The sequence below is a fragment of the Dendrobates tinctorius genome, unplaced genomic scaffold, assembly GCF_039654945.1.
Source record: "Dendrobates tinctorius isolate UK_male_01 unplaced genomic scaffold, ASM3965494v1 ptg000240l, whole genome shotgun sequence".
NCBI lineage: Eukaryota > Metazoa > Chordata > Amphibia > Anura > Dendrobatidae > Dendrobates > Dendrobates tinctorius.
The window spans coordinates 9,395,128-9,409,008 of NW_027361907.1; the positions used below are offsets into that span (position 1 = coordinate 9,395,128).

The following is a 13,881-nucleotide window of genomic DNA, read 5'->3' on the forward strand; positions in this document are numbered from 1 at the left end:
TCTCATTATCATACATTAGCTGTTCTATAAAGATCATTATTTAAAACAAAATAAAACATTATGATACATAGAAATTTCTTGACACAAATACATCCATTTTGTTTATTGACTCTTGATGTTAAAGGGAATCTGTCATCAGGTTTTTGCTATGTAATCTGAGAGCACCATAATGTGTAGGAGCCTGATTACAGGGAGTTGTCACTTACTTGGCTGTTTTTTGCTGTTTCAACACAATCAGTGTTTTAACAGCAGGAGATTATCACTATAGGACAACTGGCCTTGTGCCTACTAGTTCAATTTTGCCCCCACCACCGACCATCAGCTGTCTGTCACTATACAATGTACTGTACACAGAAAGCTGTGGTGTGGGTGCGTTATAAACAACTAAAGAACTGAGCTCTGCTAGATCTGCAGCAGAGAAAACTGTGACTATATCATAACCACTGCACCCAGTAAACTGACACAGTACTGGAATCAGGGTCTCTGTCTCTACCTCTTGCTGCTGTCAGTTTACATAGCAAAAACTAGCTGACAGATTCCCTTTATCAAAAAGCTTCTATGCTGCTATGAGCCTAAAGGAGTGGGAAATATCTCCTATATAACTTGCACAAATGTACATACTGAGCGTAGTGGGGCGGTGTTAACTTTCTCAGCTCTGCTTCATGTTACATCAAAGAACTCTGATTGTGTCACAACTCATACACCCAAGAAACTAAGTGACACATCGCTGAAATCAGGGTCTCTATTCCTACAACATGCTGCTCTCAGATGAGATAGCAAAAACCTCCTGACAGATTCCCTTTAAGTTCAGATCCTGGAGAGTCCATGATTGGCAGCGGAGTCGCAGCCACCCGGGTGGCTGGAGATGCAGGTGGCTGGGTTCATTGGCGGGGGAGCTGACCCTGGCGGCTGAACCCCCACGAAAGCAGCATCCCCATCGGGCGCAGCCCCCTGAGCGCTTGTCCCCGATGCGGCTCCCTGGACCCAGCACTGGTGCAGGAGCCCCTCTGGGGACCCTCCAGGCCGGGTGCCGGGCCATAAGCGTTCTCGCAGGCCCCGGTTTGGGAGGAATTCACAAGCAGAGCTGGGTCCAGCGGCGGTTAGCAGATCTCCGCCTCAGCCTGAGTTGGGGGTTGAGCCTCGCTCGCCGGGATTCAAAGTCCATGTGATGTCATGGTGGGTCGTCATGGCGATGACCCAGTCGGGTGACCCGCCTCTGCCCCTGCACCTGACCATGGGATTTTCCAGGACATTTAGCCGACAGGCAGTATCCCTATGCAGCCAGTAATGCTGGCTTGTTATTGATCCCATGAGTTCCCTCAATAGCGACAGGAATGACGTTAGCTGCCCGCAGCCTCAGTTTCCGGTGGGTGGATCGAGCAGCGGGTTGTGAAGAAAGAATATGTTGAGACTTTTTCCCTGCTTCCTTTGGAGAAGTTTAATTTGGATAAAGGGAGAAAGGATGATAGTAAGAAGGAGGAGGAGGAGAAACGTAGGTGGCGCCTGTTCCCCCAGACATTTGTCAATTGGCTTCAGGCGTCTGTGGTTTTGCAAATGTTATAGGGGAAATGGGAATTGCTCGCCTCTGTTTTACTATATGGAATCCATCGGGGAGGCCCATAGGGTTTATGGGGGTCAAGCATGACTCAGCAGCAGAGGAAAGCTATTTGTCCAGCAATTTGGTGGGATTAGAAGGATAAAGGTTTGTGGTTACAGGTTATGCCACTGACTAGGTTTGGCCATTCCTTTCAAGGGGGGGCTGGGGTTGCCGGCTAGTCAACCACCCAAAGGAGTACGCAAAGGGCTGGGGGGCAGTCTGGGCAGTCAGGAGTTCAGAAGCCCAAATTATGCTGTCAGCTTAATGAAAGCCAGTGTAAATTTGGAACCAGCTGCAAGTTAAAGCATCTCTGCTCGCACTGCAGTGGTTCCTTATATGGTGCCGCCAGATGTTTTAGAAAAAACAAGGCAAAGGCGGGAACTAACAATATCCAAGGGGGAGATGCCAGTGAAGCTGGCTGCAATGGTCCCTTATCTAAATAGGTTGAGGCGGAGCTGTTGAGATAATGTTTTAGGGATGGTTTTAACCCCTTCCTGACATTTGACGTACTATCCCGTCCATGTGCCCTGGGCTTTAATGCCCATGGACGGGATAGTACGACATAGCGATCAGCTGCGCTCACGGGGGAGAGCGCAGCTGATTGTGGCCAGGTGTCAGCTGTTTATCACATCCCACTAGTTCACCCCTTTAGTGAACCCCTTCAAAAAAAAATGGCAAAAAATGCTTTATCATCATACCGCCGAACAAAAAGTGCAGTAACGCAATCAAAAAGACGGATATAAATAAACATGGTACCGCTGAAAACGTCATCTTGTCCCGCAAAAAGGAGCCATCATAGTTACAGCTCGCAGAATAAAGCGATGCAAAAATAATTATTTTTTTATATAAAATTGTTTTTATTGTATAAAAGCACCAAAACATAAAAAAAGATATAAATGAGGTATCGCTGTAATCGTACTGACCAGAAGAATAGAACTGCTTTATCAATTTTACCACACGCGGAACGTTATAAATGCCCCCCCCCCAAAGAAATAAATTAATGAATTGCTGGTTTTAGTTCATTCTGCATTCTAAAAATTCAGAATAAAAAGCGATCAAAAAATATCAGGTGCCCGAAAATGACACCAATAAAAACATCAACTCGTCCCGCAAAAAACAACCTCACATGACTCTGTGGATCAAAATATGGAAAAATTATAGCTCTCAAAATGTGGTGATGCAAAAACTATTTTTTGCAATAAAAAGCGTCTTTTAGCTGTGACAGCTGCCAAACATAAAAACCCGCTATAAATAGTAAATCAAACCCCCCTTTATCAACTCCTTAGTTAGGGAAAAATAATAAAATTAATAAAAGTATTTATTTCCATTTTCCCATTAGGGCTAGGGTTAGGGGTAGGGTTAGGGCTGAGATTAGGGTAAGGGGTTTGTTGGGGTTAGGGTTGGAGTTAGAATTGGGGGGGTTTCCACTGTTTGGGCACATCAGGGGATCTCTGCATGGCATCTGATCTCAATTCCAGCCAATTCTGCATTGAAAAAGTCAAACGGTGCTCCTTCCCTTCCAAGCTCAGCCATGCGCACAGTGGTTTACCCCCACATATGGGGTATCAACCCACTCAGGACAAATTGCACAACAACATTTGGGGTCCAATTTCTCCTGTTACCCTTTGGAAAATAAAAAAATGGGGACTAAAAGATCATGTTTGTGGAAAAAATATGATTTTTTTTTATTTTCACGCATGGGCGTTATAAACGTCTGTGAAGCGCTTGGGGGTTCAAAGTGCTCATCACACATCTAGATAAGTTCCTTTGGGGGTCTACTTTCCAAAATGTGGTCACTTGTGGGGGGTTTCCACTGTTTTGGCACATCAGGGGCTCTCCAAATGTGACATGACACCCTCAGACCATTCCATCAAAGTCTGCATTCCAAAACGTCACTGCTTCCCTTCCGAGCCCCGTTGTGTGCCCATACAGTAGTTTACTCCCACATATGGGGTATCCGCGTACTCAGGACAAATTGGACAACAACTTTTTGGGTCAAATTCCTCCTGTTACCCTTGGGAAAATAAAAAATTGGGGACTAAAAGATCATGTTTGTGGAAAAAATATGATTTTTTTTATTTTCACGCCCGGGCGTTATAAAATTCTGTGAAGCACTTGGGGGTTCAAAGTTCTCATCACACATCTAGATAAGTTCCCCACATATGGGGTATCAACCCACTCAGGACAAATTGCACAACAACATTTGGGGTCCAATTTCTCCTGTTACCCTTTGGAAAATAAAAAAATGGGGACTAAAAGATCATGTTTGTGGAAAAAATATGATTTTTTTTTATTTTCACGCATGGGCGTTATAAACGTCTGTGAAGCGCTTGGGGGTTCAAAGTTCTCATCACACATCTAGATAAGTTCCTTGGGGATCTAGTTTCCAAAACGGGGTCACTTGTGGGGGGTTTCCACTGTTCAGGCACATCAGGGGCTCTCCAAACGCGACATGGCGTCCTATCTCATTCCAGCCAATTAAAGTAAACATGTGGAAAATGTTACTTAGTAAGTATTTTGTGTTACATATCTCTGTGATTTAAGGGCATGAAAATTCAAAGTTGGAAAATTGCAAAATTTTTGAAATTTTCACCAAATTTCCTTTTTTTTCCACAAATAAACGCAAGTCATATTAAAGAAATTTTACCACTATCATGAAGTACAATATGTCATGAGAAAACATTGTCAGAATCACTGGTATCCATGGAAGTGTTCCAGAGTTATTACCTTATAAAGGGACAGTGGTCAGAATTGTAAAAATTGGCCTGGTCATTAACATGCAAACCACCCTTGGGGGTAAAGGAGTTAATTAAACTTATAAGAAAGTTATTTGTAAAGGCACACACCTGTCTATATAAGACCTCACAGCTCACAGTGCATATCAGACCAAATGACCATCATGAGGTCAAAGGAACTGGCCAAGGAGCTCAGAGACAGAATTGTGTAAAAGCACACATTTGGACAAGGTTACAAAATCATTTCTGTAGTACTCAAGGTTCCTAAGAGCACATTGGCTTCCACCAGTCGGGCCTTTATGGCAGAGTGGCCTGGCGGAAGCCTCTCCTCAGTGCAAGACATATGAAAGCCCACATAGAGTTTGCTAAAAAAACACATGAAGGACCTCCAGACTATGAGAAATAAGATTCTCTGGTCTGATGAGACGAAGATAGAACTTTTTGGTGATAATTCTAAGTTGTATGTGTGGAAAAAACCAGGCACGGCTCATCACCTGCCCAATACAATCCCAACAATGAAATATGGAGGTGGCAGCATCATGCTATGGGGGTGTTTTTTCAGCAGCAGGGACAAGACGACTGGCTTCAATTGAGGGCAACATGAATGCAGCCAAGTACAGAGATATCCTGGATGAAAACCTCTTCCAGAATGCTCTGAACATCAGACTTGGCCAAAGGTTCACCTTCCAACAAGACAATGACCCTAAGCACACAGATAAAATAACAAATAAGTGGCTTCAGAACAACTCTGTGACCATTCTTGACTGGCCCAGCCAGAGCCCTGACCTAAACCCAATTGAGCATCTCTGGAGAGACCTGAAAATGGCTGTCCACCAACATTCACCATCCAACCTGATGGAACTGGAGAGGATCTGCAGGGTAGAATGGCAGAGGATCCCCAAATCCAGGTGTGAAAAACTTGTTGCATCATTCCCAAAAAGACTCATGGCTGTACAAGCTCAAAATGGTGCTTCAACTCAATACTGAGCAAAGCGTATGAATACTTATGACCATGTGATATTTCAGTTTTTTTTTCTAATAAATTTGCACAAATTTTTACATTTCTGTTTTTTTTTTCAGTCAAGATGGGGTGCAGAGTGTACATTAATGAGAAAAAACAATGAACTTTTTTGAATTTACCAAATGGCTGCAATGAAGCAAAGAGTGAAAAATTTAAAGGGGTCTGATTACTTTCCGTACCCACTGTAGAGGCTATCTGACCATCGCCTCTATGCAGCAGAACCGATCAGGTTATGGCAGCTTCTAGTCTCTCATGGAGACTATTGAAGCATGCCAAAAAAAAAAAAAAAAAAAATGTTTAAAAATATTAAAAAAAAGTTCAAATCACCCCGCTTTCTCCCCATTCAAAATAAAGCAATAAAAAGTCAAACATACACATGTTCGGTATAGCCGTGTTCAGAATCACCCGATCTATCAATAAAAAAAAGGATTAACCTGATTGCTGAACGGCATAGTGAGAAAAAAAGTCAAAAGGCCAGAATTACATCTTTTTGGTCGCCGCGACATTGCATTAAAATGCAATAAAAAAAGATCGCATCTGCACCAAAATAGTATCATTAAAAATGTCAGCCCAGCACACAACAAATAAGCCCTCACCAACCCGAGATCACGAAAAATGGAGATGCTACGGGTTTCAGAAAATGGCGCAATTTTTTTTTTTTTTTTTTTTAAAGCAAAATTTTGATTTTTTTTTTCACCACTTAGATATAAAAGACATGTTTGGTGTCTATAAACATATAATGACCTGGAGAATCATAATGGCAGGTCAGTTTTAGCATTTAAAACCCGAAAAAAATAAGCCCTTACATTGCCATATTGACGGAAAAATAACAAAGTTATGGCTCTAGGAAAGAGGGGAGCGAAAAATAAAAACGCAAAACCGAAAAAAGCTTCGGGGTTTAAGAGGTTAAGATACAACAGTGGTTAAACTTAAACCCCACTCCAATCTGTAATAGTAAACTGTAATAAATACTAGCATTTGTAAATAATTTACATATATATCAGAGTTGGATTTATCATTTAACTCTTTAAGGTAGGTATATTTGTGCACTGCGTTGTAAATGTGATTAGAAAATTCATTGGTATAATCTTTTTTTAGATTTTATTTTAAGTTGGGTTGCAGAAGATACATAGCTGTTAAAGGGATTTGTCACATTGAAAATGCAGTTCAATCTTGAGGCATCATTGTACAATGCAGGACATGATGAGCAGATTGATTATCTATATATATCATTACCTTGTAATGTCTTCACTTCCTGTTCCATCCAGATGTGTCTGGGTCCCAGAATTCCAAGCCGCAGAAGTTCCCCGACTGCCATATTGGGACTCCCAAGTGATGGGTGTCTCAATATGGAAACTGTTGGTGGTGCTGCCTCTTGCACGGTACCACCAGCAGAACACCGTCGCACCACATACACACACACACACACACACTGTATACGCTGTATGGAGGTCTGATTTACTGTGCCTCTGCGAATTCCACGAAGGCGCAGTGAATCATTCGGCTGATCCCGGCGGCAGATGAGCGACGTTTCTACAGGCAGAGGAAGCTGGTCACATTAAAGGGGTTTTCCCACGAACAAAAATTCATTTTAAAAATTGTCTGTGTCTAACCATGTACGGAGCATACCATATCTCCTGGGCAGGGGAGGAAGCAAAAGACAATATTGACATTACAGCAGGGGATCACAGAGGATTCATTTTGTCAGGTAAAATAATTCACTGACTGTTTTTAAACAATATTTTACCTCACAAAATGTATCCTCTGCGATTTCCTGCTGTAATGTCAGTATTGTCTTTTGCTTCCTCCCCTGCCCAGGAGCTGTGGTATGTTCTGTATACGGTCAGACACAGGGGTGAGAGAGACAGAGCACAGGGGGGAAGACAGCTCAAATGTGACAGCACATGAGGGGAGAACACAGCATAGGAAGGAGAGACAGCCGACAAGGGGGATAGCACATGGGGTACACAGGTCAAAGAAGAGAGAACAGACGGGAGAAGTCAGTGCATGGGGAAAGAGAGAGTAGATAGGTGGGTGAGCACATGGGGGAGAGATTCTCAACACTGCAAAGCCTTCCCCCATCGTGACATTACCGCCCTCCCAATGCAATAGCATCGGGCCTCCATCTAGTCTAATATAAAATTACTTTGTAATATCTTCACATCCTGTTCCGTCCAGATGTGTCCAGATCCCAGAATTCCAAGTGGCGGAAGTTCACCGACCGCCATATTGGGACACCCAAGTGATGGGTGTCTCAATATGGAAACTGCTGGTGATACCAGCCTCTTGAGCGGGACCACCAGCCGAACACCATCGCACCACACACACACACACACACACACACACACACTGTATGTGCCTATGCACCACACATACACTGTATACGCCGTACGTAGCCTCTTGCGCGGTACCACCAGCTGAACACCGTCGCGAACACGCTGCCGCCGGGATCAGCCAAATGATTCACTGACTGTCACCATCTTTGTACAGGAGGAGTGCATGCGCAGTTTTAATGTGATCACCGCTATCTGTCTGTACAAAGATGGCGGCGGACTGATTTACTACACCTGCGCGAATTCCGCGCAGTGAATCATTCGGCTGATTCCGGTGGCAGATGCGCGACATGTCTACAGGCAGAGGAAGCTGGTCACATTAAAGGGGTTTTCCCCACGAACGAAAGTTGATTTTAAAAATTGTGTCTAACCATGTACGGAACATACCACATCTCCTGGGCAGGGGAAGAAGCAAAAGACAATATGGACATTACAGCAGGGGATCACAGAGGATTCATTTTGTGAGGTAAAATATTTCACTGACTGTTTTTAAACAATATTTTACCTCACAAAATGTATCCTCTGCGATCTCCTGCTGTAATGTCAGTATTGTCTTTTGCTTCCTCCCCTGCCCAGGAGCTGTGGTATGTTATGTACACAGTCATTCACAGACAATTTGAGTGCACATAGGAAAGAGGACACACGGGGAGACAGCTCGAATGAGATAACTCATGAGGGAAGAAGAGAGCACAGTGGTGGAGAGAGAGAGCAGACAAGGGAGAGAGCACATGGGGTACACAGGTCAAAGAAGAGATGACTTGAGAGGAGAAGACAGCAGACGGGGAGAGAGAAAGTGCACAGGGGTGAGAGAGACAGACCACAGGGGGGTGACAGCTCAAATGGGACAGCACATGAGAGGAGAACACAGCAAAGGAAGGAGAGAGACAGCAAAGGGGATAGCACATGGGGTACACAGGTCAAAGAAGAGAGCACAGACGGGGAAGTCAGCACATAGGGAAAGAGAGAGTGGATAGGTGGGTAAGCACATGGTGGGGAGAGATTCTCAACCCTGCAAAGCCTGCCCCCATCGTGACATTACCGCCCTCCTGATGCGATAGCATCGGGCCTCCATCTAGTATATATATAATATTTATATAATGGGCAGCCCATTTTCCAAACCTAAACCCCATTGAAAATCTCTGGAATGTAATCAAGAGGATGATGGATAGTCACAAGCCATCAAACAAAGAAGAACTGCTTAAATTTTTGTGCCAGAAACAGTGTGAAAGGCTTGTGGCAAGCATGCCAAGATGCATGAAAGCTGTTTTTACAAATTATGGTTATTCCACAAAATATTGATTTCAGAACTCTTCCTGAGTTAAAACATTAGCATTGTTGTTTCTAAATGATAATGAACTTGTTTTCTTTGCATTATTTGAGGTCTAAAAGCACTGTTTTTTTGTTTTTTAATTTTGTCCATTTTTCTTTGTCAGAAAAAAAAATAAAAAATTTATTGCTTGGAAATTCGGAGACATGTTGTCAGAAGTTTATAGACTAAAAGAACAAGTTACATTTTTCTCAAAAATAAAATCAGACAAACTGAAAGTGGTCTCTTAATTTTTGCCAGAGCTATATATATGATATATATATTGATTGTGGATACTTCACACTAGACCTTGGAAATCAATGTCCCAGAGTCTAGAGCAGTGGTCCCCAACCTTTCTGACCTTGAGAGCCATATTCAGCTTAGAGAGATGGTCGCGAGCCACATTCAGCACTGAGAGGGGGGCGCAAGCCACATCCAGCTCCCATTTCTTTCAAAGTAGTGTCAACCAAAGCCCCCATTACAGGTATAATGATAACCAAAGTTTTTCCACAGAAATCACTCCAAAGCAGTACATTGAGATCCAGGGGTTCCCACAATACCCCCCCATTCAGTATTCTCCCATCAATGACTCCCAACACACTGTCACATCAGCTTTGAGCACCTTGTCTAACAGGTAGTACCATCCTCCAGTCAGAGGTGTATCTAGGCTTTCTGGCACCCGGGGCAAGAATTCGGTTCGGCGCCCCCCCCCCATGCGATTTCCACACTTAGCCATGCTCTCCCTAATGCTCTCAATGTTCAGTGAAAAACTGAAAAAAGCTGGAAGAGAAGCTCGTTGTCACAGGACCATAAGTATTAAAATCGCACATGAGTGAAGTGTCCATGTGATGACTACTGGAACCTGCAGAGCTGAATCCTGACATTGCAGCTTCTGAATTCTCACAATTAATGCACTGCACACTTTTAGGTTTCTCCCGTACCGGTGGTAAGAGTACACGGTCATGTCAGCACAAGCATGTGATTTGTATACTTCTGGCCACATTCCGACTAGACGTGCCCAGCCTCGCTCCGTTCATTTTCATTGAGTGAGGCCACACATGTCTAGTCAGCATGTGACCGCATGTATGCAAACTACTGGCACGAGAGAATCCTGACAGCGTGTAGTGAGCACTGTGAGAATTCAGAAGTCTGCAGTCACATAGAATGTCTGCATACTCAGCATAAACCTGGACAACCCCTTTAATGTTCCTAACATAAATAAAAGCATGAGAATAAGTCAGTATAAACAAATAACATTTACATCCAGGTACCTCATAGATGATGTTGTCTCTGGAGTCATTCTCCTTCTTTTCTTCTTCTTGTCCAGAACCCATGATGAGTTTTCTCATCCACATCTCATCTCTGCAGACTTCCATCTTCTCCGGTCTTCTGCACCAACTCTCCACGCGATGCCCTTAAAGATAGAAGTGTCATTATAATGCTCCTAAATAAAAATATCTGCAATATACTGTCGCCTCACACTATTCCCCTCCCTCCTCATACTGTCTCCTCTAACATCCCACCTGTTCACCATACTGTCTCCTCATATATTTATCCCCTCACTCTCTATACTGTCTGCTCACACATACCCCTGACTCCCCATACTGTGTCTGCACACATCCCATCACCCTCACTCCCCATACTGTGTCTACATACATTTTTCCCATTGCTACTCATACTGTGTCCACATACATTTACCCGTTTGCTCCCCATACTGTCTGCACCCATCCCCCATACTGTATCCTCATACATGCCCTCATACATACTCTTCATTTTGTGTCCTCAAATCTTCCCACACACATTAAATCCCCCCATCCCCACTCCAAATCCCCCATCCCCATGCCAAATCCCCCACACACATTAAGTACCCCTCATCCCCACTCTAAATACCCCCAGACATGAATCCAAATCTTCCCACACATTAAATAACCCCCCATCCCCACTCCAAATCCTTCAAACACATTATATATCCCCCCACTCCAAATCTCCCCACACATTGTACCCCCCCACTCCAAATCCCGCCCTCCCATCTTCAGTGGTTTCTTTAGCTCCTCAGTGGAGCACACTTAGGGCTCAGTCTCACTTGCGAGAGACTCGCATGATTCTCGTGCGAGTGTCTCGCATGAAAACCCGGCACTGCCACGGCCACTGGGACCGGAGCGTGTGGCTACATAGAAATACATGTAGCCGCTCACTCTGGTCTGAGTGCGGGTGGCAGTCCCAGGTTTCATGTGAGAGACTCGCACAAGAATCGTGCAAGTCTCTCACAGGTGAGTATGAGCCCTAACCACCAGTGTTCGCTCTGTGCGCCAGCGAGTGACGTCAGCAGCGTGATCACATGACATGATCATGTTGCTGGCGTCTCTCTGACCCGGCTGTCAGAGCTTCAATTGTACTGGCTTCTGTACAGACGCCAGTACAATTGATCCCTGGGAGCCGGCACTCTGCAGGTTCTCTGCGTCGGCTGTCAGCTTGACAACCGACACAAGGAACGGCCGACTCCCAGGCTGCGGGGCTGCAGAACGCAGCCACCAGGGGAGACACTGTGGACTACCGCATTAGGTGGCCCGAATGTGCCCTTCTGCCGGTTGCCCCCCCCTAGAAATGCCTCTGGCCCCCATAATGTCCTCAGATTTCTGTCCACATATGTTCCTCATATTTCTCACCCCTCCCATATGTTCCTCATATTTCTCCCCCCTCGCCCCCCCATATGTTCCTCATATTTTCTCCCCTCGCCCCCCATATGTTCCTCATATTTCTCCCCCCTCGTCCCCATATTTTCCTCATAGTTCTCCCTCCTTGCTCTCCTATATGTTCCTCATATTTCTCCCCCCTCGCTTCCAATATGTTCCTTATATTTCTTCCCCCCTCACCCCCAATATGTTCCTCATATTTCTCCCCCCTCGCCCCCAATATGTTCCTCATATTTCTTCCCCCTCGCCCCCAAAATGTTCCTCATATTTCTTCCCCCTCGCCCCCAATATATTTCTCATAGTTCTCCCCCCTTGCCCCCATATGTTCCTCATAGTTCTCCCTCCTTGCTCCCCCATATGTTCCTCATATTTCTCCCCCCTCGCCCCCCATATGTTCCTCATATTTCTTCAGCTCCATTACCCCGTATGGAGCTGGAGCACTTACCACCAACCACAACGCTGCCTCAGCCTCACTGCCTGCCCTGTGTCTTCGCCTCTGAAGAGCCGGCGAGTGATGTCAGCAGCGTGATCATGTGACCTGATCACACTGCTGGCGCTTCACTGATGAGGAAGTGCTGTCGGCGTCAGGGCTTGGAGAGCAACAAGTGAGTGTACTAGCATCTGAAGACACTAGTACAATCCTTGGGAACCAACGCGCAGCACTTTCTCTGTGCACCGAGATTATGGAAAGGAGGACTGGGCAGGCTGAACCAGGTGAGCTGAAGATCTATCCTACATTGTTGGAGAGGCACACAGTCCAAGCTGCTTGAGGTCTAGTGTGAAGTTTCCACAATCAGTGATGGTTTGGGAGCCATGTCATCTGCTGGTGTAGGTCCACTGCGTTTTATCAAGACCAAAGTCAGCGCAGCTGTCTACCAGGAAATTTTAGAGCACTTCGTGCTTCCCTCTGCCGACAAGCTTTTTGGAGATGGAAATTTCATTCTCCAGCACGACTTGGCACCTGTCCACACTGCCAAAAGTAACAATACCTGGCTTAAAAATAACAGTATCACTGTGCTTGATTGGCCAGCAAACTCACCTGACCTTAACCCCATAGAGAATCTATGGGGTATTGTCAAGAGGAAGATGAGAGACACCAGACCCAACAATACAGACAAGCTTAAGGCTGCTATTAAGACAACCTGGGCTTTCATAACAACTCAGCAGTGCCACAAAGGGATGCAAAGGGAGCCCTGACCAAGTATTGAGTGCATTTACTGAACATACATTTCAGTAGGCCAACATTTCGGATTTTAAAATCATTTTTCAAGCTGGTGTTATAAAGTATTCTAATTTTCTGAGATAATGACTTTTGGGTTTTCATTGGCTGTAAGCGATAATCATCAACATTAACAGAAATAAACACTTGAAATAGATCACTCTGTTTGTAATAACTCTTTATAATATATGAGCTTCTAGTTTTGTATTGAAGAACTGAAATAAATTAACTTTTTGATATTTTAATTTTGTGAGATGCGCCTGTATATATCAATCTTCTCAGCGCCTCCTGTTCTGTAATTCTATCTGCAGATTAAAGTGCATTTCCAATGTGATAGAGATGGACAGTAGCCATTTTATTTGTCAGTACACACTTTGTTCTTTGTCCTTTTAATATGTACACAAAGCAAACAAAGCGTATCTGCCATTGGACAAATTGCATAAGAGGAGCAAACACTTTTTTTTGGTGGATTTCAATGCTCACGGGTACATGTGCTGCATACTGCATTTATACATCCATAAGAAAGCGTTTTGCCAGTAAACAATTAGTAGCGTTATGTGCCTGCAGCTCAGGGACAGTCCAGGTTACTTTCCAGTACTTTGCATGCAAAGCAGGAATTTCCTAATTTCCCTTGCAAGCTGCAGCTTGAACTCTTGACTCTTTTTGTCACATTAGACGCCCAAAAGGAAATAAGACCATCTCAGTGAATAACTCATCATGGCTGGGAAGACGTGTCTCATACTTCTCATATCTCTACCTGGCGTACTCCTTAAACCTGCAGAAAATGGTAAGAGAATGTCAACTGGTTGTGTGCATCCATGTCATATAGATGAATATTCCAGCGAGCGTTGTGTCCGGTTAGTCTATGTGGCACACGTAGTGGTTGTTATAAAATACATAGAAGTATAAAGTACTGAGCTGGACATGATACAAGTCTGCTCGGTATCTGCACAATTACTGTAAATCCAGTGCTATGG

At 44.3% G+C, this 13,881-nt stretch overlaps 1 protein-coding gene across 2 annotated transcripts in view; it reads left to right on the forward strand.

Annotated features, from left to right (window-relative positions):
- The first annotated feature begins 13,372 nt into the window (after positions 1 to 13,372).
- Positions 13,373 to 13,881, forward strand: part of F10 (coagulation factor X) — a 30,015-nt gene continuing 29,506 nt past the window's right edge. The window contains exons 1-2 of one of the 2 annotated variants that reach the window (XM_073556859.1): positions 13,469 to 13,487; positions 13,580 to 13,691. In XM_073556859.1, coding sequence (XP_073412960.1) covers positions 13,622 to 13,691 — 70 coding nt within the window. In that variant the 5' untranslated portion in view covers positions 13,469 to 13,487; positions 13,580 to 13,621. Of the gene's footprint in view, positions 13,692 to 13,881 lie in introns of both variants that reach the window. The other variant, XM_073556858.1, reaches the window with a different exon arrangement.